The 16,825-nt window shown below is 26.3% G+C and overlaps 1 protein-coding gene across 1 annotated transcript; it reads right to left on the minus strand.

Annotated features, from left to right (window-relative positions):
• Positions 1–525: 525 nt before the first annotated feature.
• On the minus strand, positions 526–909 carry LOC135927005 (coiled-coil domain-containing protein 80-like). The gene has a single exon (XM_065462940.1). It carries the CDS (start codon positions 907–909, stop codon positions 526–528), a length of 384 nt encoding a protein of 127 aa, XP_065319012.1.
• Positions 910–16,825: the final 15,916 nt, after the last annotated feature.

Consider the following 16,825-nt stretch of genomic DNA (forward strand, 5'->3'; position numbering starts at 1 on the left):
GATCCATTTTTAATATAAATTGACTGATGGAATCATGCGATCCCCGATCTACTATAAATCATACCCCGTAGCACATATCCGCCCAAATAGCTTCAGAAAAGTAAACACGGTGCATTCACTGACTAGATCACATTTGAAAATGACGATTTTAATATATATTATCATATGTGAGTGGCAATCAAAAGAAAATGCAATACCTATTCGTTAAACACTGTCTTTGGCAGTAACTAACATTACCCATTTTTTAGTTTGCATTTTCTTTTTTTGCTAATTTTGGTTTCAATTTTCTTGCTATTATTTTTTCTCGAATGAATCTCAAAATAAAAGATACTACCCACAAATAATGGGGGGGGGATTAATTTATTACAAAAGGATGATATGTCAGTTATTTTTATTAAAAATAAATATAATCTCTAAAAATAATACAATTTAAAAAATATTATCATATCTAAAAAAGAGTACAGCTATACAAAGTATATTTTAAAAACAAATTCTATAAGTAATATAAAATTTCAATAAATTTTCTTAATCATCATTAGGTTCCTCCGTTGCTTCAGTTTCTTGAGTTGTAGTGGTTTCAGGTTCAAAAGGTGGAAGCGTCCAGATTGGCCAAGTCCAACTTATTGTAGGCGGTCTAGTAGTTATGACTGCAGGCTTTGTTGTAGTTATTAGGGGTCGGGTAGTTGTGACAGGTGGTCTAGTAGTTGTGACAGGTGGTCTAGTTGTTACGGGAGCTCGAGTAGTTACTGGAGGAGGTCTAGTTGTGGGTCGAGTAGTTACCACTGGACGTCTGGTTGTGGCGGCTGCTAAGATTAAGGGTTGAAGAAACTTTTGGTAATGTTCACGAGAAGCAAAGGAATATCCATCATCACACTTTACAGAGCATTCTTTGAAGCAACCTAAAATCATTATTTTTAAATAACTTTAAATATTCCATGAACTATAGCTAATATATCTACTTCATATAACAAGCTATGATTATAAAATCCCAATTCTATAATAAAATAATCTCAAAAAAAAATTTTAAATCGAAATACTAATCTAGTAAAAAATTCAAAATCATTAAAAATGTGTTATAGACCTTACAACGTTTATTTCTAATAGTTTTTTTTTCAAATGAGTTTATACCTTCGTTGTCCCAAACAATCTCAAAATGTAAAGTTTAAAGATAGATCAAAAAATTTGTATTTTAATTATAATCTTATAAAAGTTATTTATTTTAAATATTTACCTCTTTTGACATGAGTGGAAGCGAGTGTTATTAAAAAGAATATTACTAGGCAAACCAATTTTGATAGACTCATTTTAAAAAAAATTAAAAAATTGTGGGAAAAAATTAAAAATGTATAAAATAATTTCCTCAATGGTTTAAATAGTATATATTATATCAATTTGTGACCTGTGGCCAATATAACAAATTATATAATTCAATATCAATTTGTAGGATGTGAAAATAAATCGATCGCTAATTATATAATGGGAAAAAACTTATTTTAATTACAAACAAATTTGATTTTGAATATTAAATAAAATAAGGCTATGTTTGAATTTTAACTATGATTTAATACTTTATTAAAATATATGTCGAATTAGAATATAAAATTCATAGAGATTTTAAATAATTTTCTGAGGGCGAGTTATTTGACCCATTTAATCTGATCGAAAATATACCAGCATGTGGAGAGTGCTAATATTGTGAATTTCAGACAATTTTGCCGTAAACATTTGCTTACTTTTCATTTATTTGAAAAATATGGAAAAATTTATGTTAAATCTAAAATTTTAGAGAACAATTATCTGAAATTCTCCTGTGTACTGTGCACATTCTGGCCCTCAGTAAATGATTTAAAATATCAAGAATTCCGAACCCATGAAAAAATAAATAATTAAACACGTTTAAAAAAATAATAATGAAAATTAAGTCTAGTAAAGATTTGCAAATCCCGGGCCCGGCTTGCACCCGGGCTTCGAGATGAATCGGCCTTAAAAAATAAACACCTGCGGGTTCGAGCTGAAAAAAAATTACGCCAGATCGGGCTTAAATTGTTTAAATATGATATCACTAAATTTTATGGAATGAATGGATATATTTTAAAATTCCTGCAAAAAAAACAAGGCGCCAATATTTTCCATTTGTATAATATTTTTTTACAATTAAAAATATTAAATTTTTCTATATTTAAATATATTCGAGCCAGTGGGCCTACAAATAATTTTTCCTATTTCGGATTGGGCTATAGAGACGAATTTTAAAAAAATTCGGGCCAGGCTTGAAAACGGCCTGATAGAGATTACTTATATCTAGTTTTAAAAAATTACATTCGTTATTTATTTTAAAAGGCAAGTTTTTTTTGTGTAACGGTAATGCAAGACGTTATTCGTTAAAAATTTTTTATTAAAAAATAAGAGAAAAATATGTTTTATTTTATTATATATCATTTTTTAAATTTTATGTTGAGTAATTTGTATCGACCATCAAAGTTCTTAATTTTTATTTATTGCATTTTTTGTTGAATTTTATAAAGTCAAAATTGCTAATGTAATTAATATTGAATTCAGTTATCTTAATTTATAAGCTCTAATATTATAATTTATCATATAAGGAATATATGTCAATAGTACTTAGTTCTTCAGATGATGATTTAGCCCTGCCCTGACCCCAGTGTGGAACATTTTTTAACAAGTAAAGAAATTAATGGCAATATGTCTACACTTTGTAAATGTGGATTAAGTAGCTTCACGATGGGGGGCACAGGGTATTTGAGACCTCTGAAAAATTTGAAGAGCCCCCTCCCCCAAGCCATTTTGAAAAAATTAGCTAAAAATATCAAAATATTAGCTATTATGTTGTATTCCATATCTAATCAACTGAAGATTCAACCCGACCCTCTTCGATTTTTTTTAAAATGTGCATGATGGTAGTATATACACTAACTAGCAATAATATAGAATTTTAATTCTCAATTCAGCTTACTTCATGAGACATGGCCATCTTTAGAAACGCGAAAAGTTCAAAATACACCATATTTAATTTTAAATATCTCAAAAAGTAATTAAGCTAAAGGTATGATTTAAACTTTATTAAATAACTCTAGAATAGCCCTTTAATATGATATAAAATTTATTATATTAAAAATAATTTTATTACCAAAAACCGGAAATGGTTATAAAATAAAAATTGCCCTTTTTTTTCTTTCAAAATTTTTTAACAAATAGACATTGTATATCTTAATATTTGTACAAAATCCTAGATTGGGACCATTACTGGGCCAATAGTTATTACGCTTTAAATAAAAATAGTATGGCTTAAATTCTATATTATACGAAATGAGTAATTAATTTTTTAACAAAAGTGATATTGTGAATATAATAGTATTAAAACTGAAATCCGAACCCCATCTTAAGATTTATATTCGCCCCCCCCCCCCCCCAAAAAAAAAAATTCCTTCTTAAATTCGAGATTTTTAACCTGACAATTCTATGAGTGAATTATGTAGATAATTTTCTTTGCCGGATAAAAAATTATCTTTGTGATCGTCAGAAATATATTTTCATAAAAATTATTTTCTACTTATAATTAATTATCAAATAAAATAATTATCATAAAAATCAAATTCAATTCCAACAGCAACAGCCGTCATTTTTATCGATTAATTTTATAAAGCCATTTTTCTAAGAAAATTAAATTATCGGTATTCATTATCCAATTTATTTTTAATTTAAAATAATTATATAAAATATATAGCTATCTTTTATTCCTTACCAAAAAAATTTAAATGTCTAGAAAAGTTATTTCTATTCCAGTAAAGTGCTGTAATCCCTTTAGTATAAAATCTCATTCAGTACGATACGATCTTAGAAATGTTTTACAATGGATGATAGAAGTGAATTCTAGCTTATCAATTAATCAAATAATTTGTAGCTCTTGCTGGAAAAAATTAAAAAAATATTCAACAAATCTGATCTCACCTTTTACTTCTACGATCCCGATCACATTACCTTCTATTTCTAACTTAACTTCTACCTCAACTATTAATGAAACATTTAGCGATTCTGAACCTGATCAACCATCAATTATCCCGACTCTTATACAGATTTTAATACTTCAATTTCAACTTTAAATGAAACTTTGCCATTTTTAGAGGAGACACGACACCTATTAAAAAGAAAGGTTAAATGAAATATATCCTGTAAATAAATTTTTGAAAATTCAGGGAAAAATTAAAAAAGTTTTAGATTAAGACGAAATCATAAATCAACTGAAAGAAAAATTTGCTACAAGTTCTCGCAATGAAAAAATACAAATTTTAACAGTTTTACCAAAATAGTTTTACCAAAATCTTGGACTCTTGATAAAATTGAAAAGGAATTTTCAACCACAAATTTTATGGCCCGGACAGCTAAACAATTAGTTGAAGAAAAGGGTGTTTTGTCAAACCCAAATATCATAAAACCAAGTAGAATAATTCCGGATGACATTGCAAATAAAGTAATAGAATTTTATAATTCTGACGATAGCAGCAGACTTATGCCAGGTATGAATAATTTTATATCAATGAAAGTTAATGGAAAAAGGAACCAAGTACAGAAGAGATTAGTTTTGTGTAATATAACAGAATTATTTACCAATTTTAAAGAAATAAACAGTAATATAAAGATAGGTTTCAGCAAGTTTGCTATCATGAGATCAAAAAACTGTATTTTAGCAGGCAGGTCTGGAAAGCATACAATGTGCATCTGTACATTTCATCAAAATTTTAAATTAATTATCAGAGACCTGCAGAGGCACCATTTGCACGGCCAGGTCCGGCCAGGTTTTAAATTTATTAGGCCCGGCCCGGATATTTTTTAAAAAAATTTTTACGGCCCGGCCAGGCCCGGATTATAAAATTTAAGGCCCGGCCCGGATATTTTTTAAAAAAATTTTTTACGGCCCGGCCCGGCTCAGATTTAAAAATTTCAGGCCCGGCTCGGAATTTTTTAAAATTATATTCGACCTGGTATATACATAAATTCACCTATGAGGTATTTTACCATATTTTTCAGCGAGTTTTATCGCTTATTATTTAAAAAATACATGTAAAAAGCTAATATTTTGAGATTATTATAATTTATAAAAATTATAAAACTGTTATTTATAAAAATGGATATTTTGAGCATATACTATATTTTATATTGCATTTATAAAAATAAAACTAATATTCATAAAAATGGTAATTTTTGAGCAAATACTATATTTTATATTGCATTTAAAAAAAATAAAACTAATATTTAATTTATAAAAATGGAAAATATTTTGAGAATATATTATATTGTATTTAATTTACTATTTAATTTATAAAATAAAAATAAATCGCTATTTAAAAAAATGCATATATAATAAATAGTATTTTGAAAATATAATCTAATTGCACAATATTAATATAATTTATTTTATAATATAAATTTTTAACAAAAGAAGATAATTGTATTATATAATATCGTAAAAAAAATAATGAAAAATGTTGGATTAAAAACTTTCAAGACTCAAGGTAAAATATAATAAATGCAATAAATATTTGACAGTTTGCAAAGTAAAAAACCAGCATGATTGACGAAACCCTATACTCAAGAAAGATATTAAAAATTCACAAATTATCATGAAGATAGAGAAGCATATCTATCTTTTCAGGTTGAAGATTACTTCTTCTTTCTTCAAGAATTCTCCCAGTAGTAAGAAAAATTCCGCTCACAGCTTGCACTTGAAGCAGGAATTGCCATTATCCGTTTTGTCAATTTTGCTAAAATATTAAATTCGCTTTGATGAGCCGCCCACCACTCTAACAAATTATCCACCTTAAATGTTTCATCTATTTTTTTATTTATGTAATTATAATATTCATCATCGGGTATTGACATATTACCAGAATTACCATCGCCCCATTTGTCATAAAACGATTCAGTTTGTTTAACAACAGTCGTAATTTGACTGGTCGATGGTATTTCATTTACTTCCTGAGCCTCTTGTAATTTAATATAATCTTTTATATAGTTTTCCGTCATCTTGAGATCTGTCCCTGACAACATACTTAATTGCTTGAATTTGGGACTGAGAAAAAGAGAAATAAAATGATACTTGTGTAAAACAAATTTTTCAATTAAAAAATGCTTTATATTAAGTAAAATCAATTTTATTTCTCCTTTTTCGCTTTGAAAGGTATTACAAACTTCAAGAAGTTCATAATACCAAATTACCACTTTAAAAAGAGTACAAGAGTCCGACTGTTACTCAACAATAGCTCTGTTAAAATTCGCAAGAATTTTGTCTAGATCCTGAAGGATCGGAAAGTCTATAATATAATACTTTTCCGATCCCCCATGTTCTTGAAGAACTTTTATATTTCTTCATTTTGAGAATAAACAGAATTGAGCATATTGTATTTAGAGTTCCAGCGGACTTCTATATCTTGATAAAGGGCTTTCAAATGCTGGCATTTATTACTTTGTTTTAAATGCCTCACTAATATTTTAGTATTATCTATTGTTGATTTTATTAATGGGGCATTACTTTCCAAATATTTGATGTTAAATGAATCTCTTAAAATTGTATTTAATATATGACAAGAACAATTTAATCGTTCATTTAACTCCAATGCTTTTATAATATTTTTACCTTGGTCTGTAACAAATATTATATTAATAAAATCGTTAGTGTTAAAATTAAAATTATGAAAATTTTTTAGTTCATCCTTAACTACTTTGCTAGTCTTTGACACTTCTTTAAATTTAGCGGTTAATAGGTTTCTCTTCACTAACTTCCAGTCATCTGATATATAGTGCATGTTAACTGTTATAAACGAGTTCTTTTAATGGTCATCGCACCATATATCAGTGGAAGCAGCCATAAATCGATATTTGATTATTGGGGCAATAGTATCAACCAAAATATTTCTTATTTTATAACATTTTTCTTTAAGGTGGCGTGATAGAGTGGTGGGATGTGAAATCAATGAGTTGATATCTATTTTACCATACTTTGCCCCAACATCGACTAGAGCCTGGCTGAATTCAAGAAACCCATTCCCAGCTATCATTTAGAAAGGTCTAATATCTTTTGCGCAAAGTGTTAAGGAATGGTCTATAAATTTTTCTTTTAAATATTTTATATTACAATTATAGGTTGGTTTTTCAGGTGTAAAAATTTTTTTATTAATTTTCATGGATTTACCATCACATTTATGTCTTTTTAAATGTGATGTACCATGTTTATAATTATAAAATAATATACTTGAACAATTCTTACATTGTACGTAGCCAATGTTTTTTTTATTTTCATCCATGATGATGTTAAATTTAGCCCATATTTCAGATTTTAAATTATTATTTGTATTTCTAAAAGAATAAATATTATTTTTAATTTTATTAATTATATCATTAGTATTTTGTGCCATGATATTCCTTTATTTGATTGTTTTGGTAAATATTCTAAAAATTTAGATATGAATTATGAAAAAATATATTAATAATACTTGAATATTCTTGAATATTGGGGCTTATTTAAGATATTACTTTATTTGATTGTTTTGGTAAAATATGTTGTAAAAATTTAGATATGATTTATAAAAAAATATCAGGAAATTAATAATTTGATCGATCTGTGGGTGTTAGGTAGTGTTAACCATCACCCAATATTATATTAATCATAACTATAATATAATATAATCTTATAACCATTAACTCATAATGTAAAATTTTTTATAAAAAATATTAAGGCCCGGCCCGGCCGGGTTTAACAATCTTAGGCCCGGCCCGGCCGGGTTTAACAATCTTAGGCCCGGCCCAGATATATTTAAAAAAAAATTTTTAGGCCCTGTCCGGCCGGATATATTTTCTTAGGCCCGGACCGGCCCGGGTATATTTAAATAATTTAAAATACGGTCCGGGCCGGGCTTGCAGGTCTCTGTTAATTATAATTGGGGGTAAGTTAAATCAGTTAACTGCAAACCAGCATAACTATCCATTTCCTCCCTTAAAAGATTATAAACATTACATTGCACAAAGTCTATGCAATCCAGCCCAACCTTGCTTACTTAAAGATATGCCAAATGTGTCTCGGCACTTTGGAACTTAAAGAAAGATTACATTTATTGTTTGATAATAATGCCATAGTTTATATAACATTTAAACAATGGTTGGCGGCAGACCGCACCACCCTCGAAACGTTAACTAAGTCCGCCAGCGAATTTGTGGAGTATTTGATTGAAAAATTGAATATTTTACAATCTTCATTTTTTAAGTCATTAAAATCGAATTTGAAGGATGGGGAATATCTAATAATATCCGATTTTGCAGAGAACTACGCTTTTGTAGTTCAAGATCACGCTCAAAGGCTTCCATTGGAATAATAATCAGGCAACACTTCATCCATTTATGATTTATTACTGCGAAAGCGGTACCATCAAACATATAAGTTACGTAGTTATATCATGTCTAAAACACAATAATTGTTCCTTTTATTTATTTCAAATAAATTTAATTCAATTCTTGAAAGAAAGATTTCATAAGATTTCAATAATTTATTATTTTTCTAATGGAGCCGTTACCCAGTATAAGAACAAAAAAACTTTGTAAACCTCTACAACCATTATAATGATTTTGGGATCACAGAATGGCATTTTTTTGCAACTGCACATGGCAAAACTCCTTGCGATAGTTTAGGGGGGAATTACAAAGAGGTTGGTTGCTAGAGCAAGCCTGCAACGTCCTTATATTTATATAATTATGCGAGAATTAATATCCCGGGTATTAATTATACATTTGTCAGCAACGTTGAATATTTAAGAATGGAAACCAACCTCGAAAATAGATTTTTAACAAACTAATTCCCGGGACACAAAAATATCATTCATTTATTCCAATGGAAGGAAAAATGAAAGTCAAACGTTATTCTAATTCATTAGATAATTTAATGTATGATATTATATAATTTAATATGTTTATAACAATATTAATTTTCCATTTGATATTCATGTAATATAAATAATTATAAATATTACAATTATTTTGTCTCTAAAATAAAATCGCTAAACTTATATGTTAAATATGACATAATGTCTACTAATGGGTTCACAGCCCGAAACATTTATAAAAAAATATAATCGGCCCGATCATAAAGGAATTTTCTTTATTTGTTTCGTAAATTACTATATATTTGGTATAATTTAGGATTTAAGGTTTTAAATTTATTGGATATAGATTAAATAAACTTTAAAAATTCCATGAAACCTTGTATAACAAGCTATTGTTATAAAAAAATTTACACAATTCTTTATTAAAATAATCTTTAAAAGAAATTTTTAATCTACCATTCTAGTAAAATTAGAAATCATTAAATGTATGTATTTACTATAACGTTTCTAATAGTTTTTTCTTCAATTATAATTATTTCATTTCCATTAACGATTTATCGTAATTTTAGTATCGTTCTCAACAATCTCAAAAATTAAAGTTCAAAGATGGATCAAAAAATTTATATATTAATTATAATCATATCTTAACAGTTATTTTATTTATTTTAAATATTGCCTCTTTTGACATGAGTGAAAGCGAGTGTTATTAAAAAGAATATTATTAGGCAAACCAATTTTGATAGATTCATTTTTAAAAAAATTGTGGAAAAAATTTAAAATGTTAAAAATAATTTACTCAATGGTTTAAATAATATATATTATATAAATTTGTGACCTGTGGCCAATACAATATAAGAAAAATTATAATATTCAATATCAATATGTAGGATGCGAAAATAATTTGATCGCTTATAGCTTAATGGGAAAAAAAATATTTTAATTGCAAGCTAATTTGATTTTGAATAATAAAATAAGAGTGTTTGATTTTAAATTTAATACTTTATTAAAATGTATGTCGGTTGGGATATAGAATTCATAGAGATTATTAATCGATTTTAGATAATTTCCTGAAGGCGAGTTATTTGAATCATCATTTGATCGGAAATATACCAGCATGTGGAGAGTGCTCACACTGTGAATTTCAAACTATTTTGCTTTAAACTTTAGCTTATTTTTCATTTATATGAAAAATATATGGAAAAATTTATATTAAATCAGTAGTTTAAAATTTTAGAGAAAAATTAACTGAAATTCTCTTTGTGGCTACTTTGCACATTCTGGGTCCACAGTAAATGATTTAAAGTACCAAGATTCCGAACCCATGAGAAAATAAATAATTAAACACGTTAAAAAAATAATAATGAGAATGAGGTATCAAGTAAAGATTTGCAAATCCAGGGTCCGGGCTTCTAGATGAGTCCGGCTAATATAAAAAATAATAACTTCTAGTTCGAGCTGGGAAAAATTTAGACCGGATCGGGCTTAAATTATTTAAATATGATACCACTCAATTTTGTGGAATAAATGGATATAATTTAAAATTCCTGTAAAATAAACAAGCGCCCATATTTTCCATTTTGTATGTAATTTTTTTTACAATTAAAAATTACTAAATTTAAATAAATTTGAGCCGGGTCTGTCAAACAAATAATTTTTCCCATTTCTGGTTGGGCTTTTAAAGACGAATTTTAAAAAAATTGGGGCTTGCTTGATTAGGTCCGATAGAGAGAACACGGATATCTAGTTTGATAAAATTTGCAATCGTTACTTGTTTTAAAAGGTGCGTTTTATTTGAGTAATGATAATTACTCGTTATCATTTTTTCTTAAGAAATAGGAGAAAAATATGTTTTATTTTATTATATATCAATTTTTTTTAAATTTTATAAATAATTTAAGCCTGGTTTTTGATTCGGATCGACCACCAAAGTTCTTCATTTTATTTGTTGCGTTTTTGTTGTTGAATTTTATACAGTCAAAATTTCTAATGTATATACAATTGAATCACGAGTAAAGCATAACACAAGGTAACATGTAACGGTATTACGTTCCTTTTTTCAAATGTCGCTTGTAATGAGTAGCATGATTTTTAAAGCAAAGTTAATAAAAGCTAAAAAAGAAAGAATTTACTTTTTTGAAAAAAAAATTTTGATTTTTAAATTTTTTAAAAACCCCACACTTGTTCTGGTTACAGTTCTGCCATCGAGGGTAATAGAAGACATACCCTCCATTGTCGTTCTTCTAATAAATTGTTAGATATAATTTATTTAATTCGATTATCCTTAGAACTTTGAGACCAGTTCATATTTCATCTATTCTTGAATCTTTTGGTCTTTTCAGATTTGATGGGAAACGTTCTGATAAAATTTCTCAAATTTCTTGGAAGCGAGATCATGGTCTGCGATTACTCATGCATTATCCTTTGGACCCTTTCAATCAAACACTTGAAATCCATGAGAAAAAGAGTTATTAATAATAGCAAAATATTCTAAAATATCACAAGAATACATATTCATTCCCATTATTTCCACCACCTTAACAACCTTTGGGAATCGCGTTTCTTTATCCTTTTTCAAGGAACTTGGCTCGCATATTCATAAACTTGTGGATAAACTTAAGGCTTTTTCGTGAGACAATAATTCGCCATAACTATTCCACAAGATTATTATTTTTAACATTAATATATGTTATGCATGTGGAGTTTTTTTTAAAAAATAAATATTTTTATTATTTTAAAATACACGACCATGTGAAATTTAGTGTTTTTATTGGTTAATAATATTTTTTCGTATTTATATTCAAATATAAAACAAGTATGCTGGTCACAAACACAGTGTTCTCATATCCAGAGTTGGGCAGTACCGCGAATACTTGTATCTAAAATACAAGATACAAGATCCTTTTGTATCTTGTACTCAGTATCTTATTGACATTTTTAATAAGATACTAGTATTTGTATCTAAGATCCTTTATTTTGAAAAGAATCTTGTATCTTTTTCATTTTCTTTAAAAAGATTCAGATACAGATTCTTTTTAATATTAATATTTAAAACATTTACATATCACACAATATAACTTTATTTTCTTCGTGAAATCTTGTATTATTTTCTGCTATTTAAATATATTGATAACCAAAATTAGTTGGAAATTTTACAGATCACAAAGATAGATAGTTTAAAAATAACAACACCAAAACTAAATAAGTAAAGGTTATATTTTATATGTAATATTTTTTAATTTGTAGAATGTTTAACATTTATAGTAGTGAAGATGAAATTATGGAGATAGGTTCTCCTGAGTCAAATCTGAATCTTGAAATTATAGATGGAAAATTTTATATAGTAATTCATGTGAAAAAGGACAGGGTGCAAGCCGAATTTTAAAATTACACAAGTAAAAAAGTTATTAAAGATTGAACATACTCCTCACAAACTTTGTTAAACATATTAAAGTATAATATACATTTTTATTTTATAATTATTAACATAATAATACCTATACCTATAATACTTAAGTCCTTCTTAGATAATTGTTATTAAAATTTTTTATAGAAGATAGTTGATTATCAAATTAAAATCATTTTGGATATATATTTTTTAGGGGTGTAATACTACTTTTTAGAGGTCGATCCGATCCGATATTCCCGATATTAAATTGATATCTGCCGATTACCGATCCTATATCATATCTAATTTTGTATTCTGTAAAGATAACAATGGTTTTAATTTTTAATATACTTTTTATTAGTATAACATCTATAATTTAACTATACCATAACTTATGTCGTATAAATATATTTATAATGATCAGTTTTAGTTTATATTCAATTCAATTACAATTCTAAAAGTATATAAAATATTTTTATTGTAAAATCACTTAATAAGTAATAACATTAATCTATATACATATTAAGTAATAAACAATTATATTATGAAATTTGAAATAAATTTTAAAATAATATTTAGCATTAATATAGCGAAGATTTCTTTTTAGTAATACCAATATTTCCAATTTATCAGAGGTCAGCTTGCGGCGATATTAACTGTCAATATCACCAGCTCACTAAAAACAGATTCTGAAGAGATTATCGCATACTTTTATAAAGAGAATGCGCAAAAAAATAACAATATGGTAGAATGTTTATTAATTAAATATTATTATTAAAAAAATATACATAAAAATGGATTTCGATTTTATTTATAAAAATAAATGATTTTAGATATAACTATTTTTTTTCATTTTATAACATTTTATTTTTGTTAAAGAAGCCATTTTTATATCGGACCAAATTTTATAAAATTGACCTATAACCTATATTTTAAAATGGGTAAAATATCGGTCCGAATTGATCAGATAAAAAATATCTGCACATCCCTAATATATTTTATATTTAATTATTTTAGCAAGTTCTTATTAAAGGAAATATTTAAGCTACAATTGATATATAATATTAGATAATTTTAAAAGGCTCTTAATAAAATAATTATAATAAGGTAGAATTTAACTTTATTAGTTACTTTTATTATTTATGATATAAATAAAATTACATTATAGTATTTATTTACAAAATTTAATTAATTTAAAATGCATTAAAGAAAATTGCTATGTAATTGACAATTAAATAATATAATGTTGTACATTATTTTCATATTTTTTATATATAATTAATAATTTTGCAAGAAATATATAAAAAAAATATGAAAAAAGATTTAAAATATATTTATATACTATATATGATATTACAAATGCAAGAATTAATAAGTCATATTAGAAAATAAAACTAAATAAAAAATACATAAATATCACAAACAAGTAATGATAAATACTTTTTAAAGATAATGAATAAAATAAAACTAGTATATTTTTTTAAAGATGCCATTTATCCATATACTCCGAATATAAGCTATATTTAAAACAACACAGAAGATAACCTGCAAATTCTAATAAATCATTTGATTAAATTTTTTTTCTTATTTGCACATTTTTAACTCCCATTAAATATACTACTCTCCCTTCCCTGTTTAAGCTATTAATGGGCAAAAATTAATATTATTAATCCCTGGTTATTATGATTAATTCATCAATAAATATTTTATTAATTATTGCAAATATTCATTCTTATATGTATATGCTATATTCTTCACAAATAAATAATAAAAACTGTATTTTATGAACTATTCTAATTTAATTGGTTATGATAATTTAAAAGTATCTTGTATTTAAGATACTCTAATTTAGTAAAAGATACAAGTATCTTTTATCTTGTATCTTTTTAATATTTTGAAAAAGATACTAGTATCTGTAACTAAGATTCATTTTTTTAAAAAGAATCTGTATCTAGATTCTTTTTCCGGAGGACCTGCCCAACTCTGTTCATACCTATAATTACCAACACCTTAAATGCGTTTGTTTTTAAATGAAAGTCAAATTTTGATTAATTTTAATTTTATCTCATTTTATAATTTTAGCTTAATTATAAATAAAAAGAAATAATATTCATGTAATTAAAATATTTGAGATATTTAAAATTAGGGAAATATAAAAATAATTTTCGGTTTTCACTTATTATGATATTGTATAAATTTTTTGGGGAGGGGGGGGGAGTGGTGGTTGGATAGTGTGTAGGGGGGAATTTTTATGAGCAGCGTTTGCGAGAAGAGGCAAACTTGCGATAGGGGAGGGCGGGAAGCCCCCCTCTGGTTGCACTGTGCCTGCTAGTAAGTGATTTTTTGGTATATCATTAAAAAAAAAATTTTAATTTTTCCTTATCTTCTAAATTTTATTATTAATTTGTTTTTAATATAAGTGATACAGCATCTACATGAACGGGAGGGGTAGGAACAGTATGCATCCTATTTTTTTGAAGGGGTAGGCTGCTTTAATGGGAGTCTGACCTTAAAATATACATTTTGCGAAAAAATTGGGGAGTTATCTATTAAATTTTGAGATCAAATAGGACAAAATTTATTGCTGTAAAAATTAATACTTTTATTATAGAATTATTATAATACAATTCATCGACCAGATCTATATAAACAATCTTACACATTGTTTTCCAAATAAAACTTTCTGCTATCCTTTGTAATGTAATTTAAAAAGATATTTCAAAAGGTGAAAATAATAATAGGAAGACACCTCCGCCGAAGGCGGCGAGAATTTTTAGGGGGGTAGGCAAAGGTTTTTGAAGGGGGTTAGTTTCCAGTAAAAATCCTGTCATGTAGACGCTGAAGTGATATATGAAACTAAAAAGCATTACATTTATATAAAAAGGGAATAAAAAATTTTCGAACCAAAAGAATCATAAGATAATTGGGTTCCTAAAAATGAACGATGGTTGAATTTACTAGCAAATTAAAGGCCAATTTCTTTAAACACTAATTCTGATACAAGTTTAAAATCTATTTTAGATATTATCTACACTATTGAAAATATTGGTAGTAAAATAGAAATAAACTTTTGGTTTTCACAATTCTATAAAAAGAATTGTAAAATTTTACATCTCAAAATAAAACACATAAAAGAATCTTAAGAAAGAAATGAAATTAAAATCGAATATAAACCGTAACCATTATCTTTGTAGCATAATCATAAGCTAACCACTAAGGCGGTTCACGGGTTTGATACTAGGGCTTATGAACCGCTTAGTTATTTAAAAACTAAAAATACTTGGCAACTTCAGTTCTCAGTATCAGTAGCCTATTTTATCAAATGTAGTGGGTTTGGTGTCTAATAAAATATAGTATTTCTTATAATTAAACATAGATCAACCCATATCTTTATAACATAGCAATAAACTAATTATTGAAGCGGTTCACGGACTTAGTATTGGAACTTACCCGGAATCACATAGTTTGGTAAAAACTAAAAGATTCTTATTGGCTGAAAGTCTTTTAGATTTTAATGCAATTGGTCTAGGTCTAATCAATTTAAATTTCTCATAATCTTAAATAAACGCTGTCATATATTTAAAATATATGAAGGTGACGCATGGAAAAGAAAGACCTTTGAAAGAATTTTTTGAAACACACATCCTTTCAATTTTATTATCAATTAGTTAAAATATATAATTTTTTACATTTTTGTTTTTGGAGGAAATTGAAATATATAGAAGTTATAATTTAAAAAATATACAATAAAAATATTTTGATATTGAAATTAACTACATATAATCAGGGCGTTACACGCCATTACACTCTCAAAATCCTATAAGATATTTTCAAAATATATTTTCAAAATTACCTTTTTTTAAACTAACATTATCAAAATTATATTATATATATATATTCCAAAAATTAAAAATTTTCAGGGGGCTTATCACATGCGCCCCCCCCCCCTAGTGAGGCTACTGTATGTTAGAGTAAATGACATGTGATATTGGTTAATTTAATAAATAAATTAACATAATTTTAAAAAATATTTAATTGAGTCCACATCAATTTTTCACTTCCAAAATTGTACTAAGCCAGGATTGAGCTTGGGTAAAAATGGTATTCTTGTTACAATAATAACGAAAGGAAGCATCATATATCTTTAATAATGATAGCTGAAATAAGGTTTAAGGTTTAAATGCGTAGTTCAATAAAATCAAAAAAACAGCTCTAAGATATCTGGTTTTATATCATAATTAAATTAATATAAACATAAAAACTTTGCAAATTATTTATCACAAATTTATTTGTATTACCATCTAATAAAATTCTAATTAAATGCATATCTTAATTCATTATAATAAAACATGTATTATAAAATATGTATTATAAAACATGTATTATAAAACATGTATTATAATACATATATTAAATGCCTGGCATGTTTTATATCATTACATTTATTAATGTAAATTTAATAATATAAATATATAAATTTATTTCGTAATTTAAGTATTTTAGTATTGACTTTTTTTTAGAATTCTTATCCATTAAATATTCAATTTGCTTA

The sequence above is a fragment of the Gordionus sp. m RMFG-2023 genome, chromosome 3 (assembly GCF_954871325.1).
Source record: "Gordionus sp. m RMFG-2023 chromosome 3, tfGorSpeb1-WG-v2, whole genome shotgun sequence".
NCBI lineage: Eukaryota > Metazoa > Nematomorpha > Gordioida > Chordodea > Parachordodidae > Gordionus > Gordionus sp. m RMFG-2023.

Bases quoted from the DNA above. Each gene is read 5' to 3' on its own strand.
- LOC135927005 (XM_065462940.1), bottom strand. From the start codon at position 909: ATGATTTTAGGTTGCTTCAAAGAATGCTCTGTAAAGTGTGATGATGGA.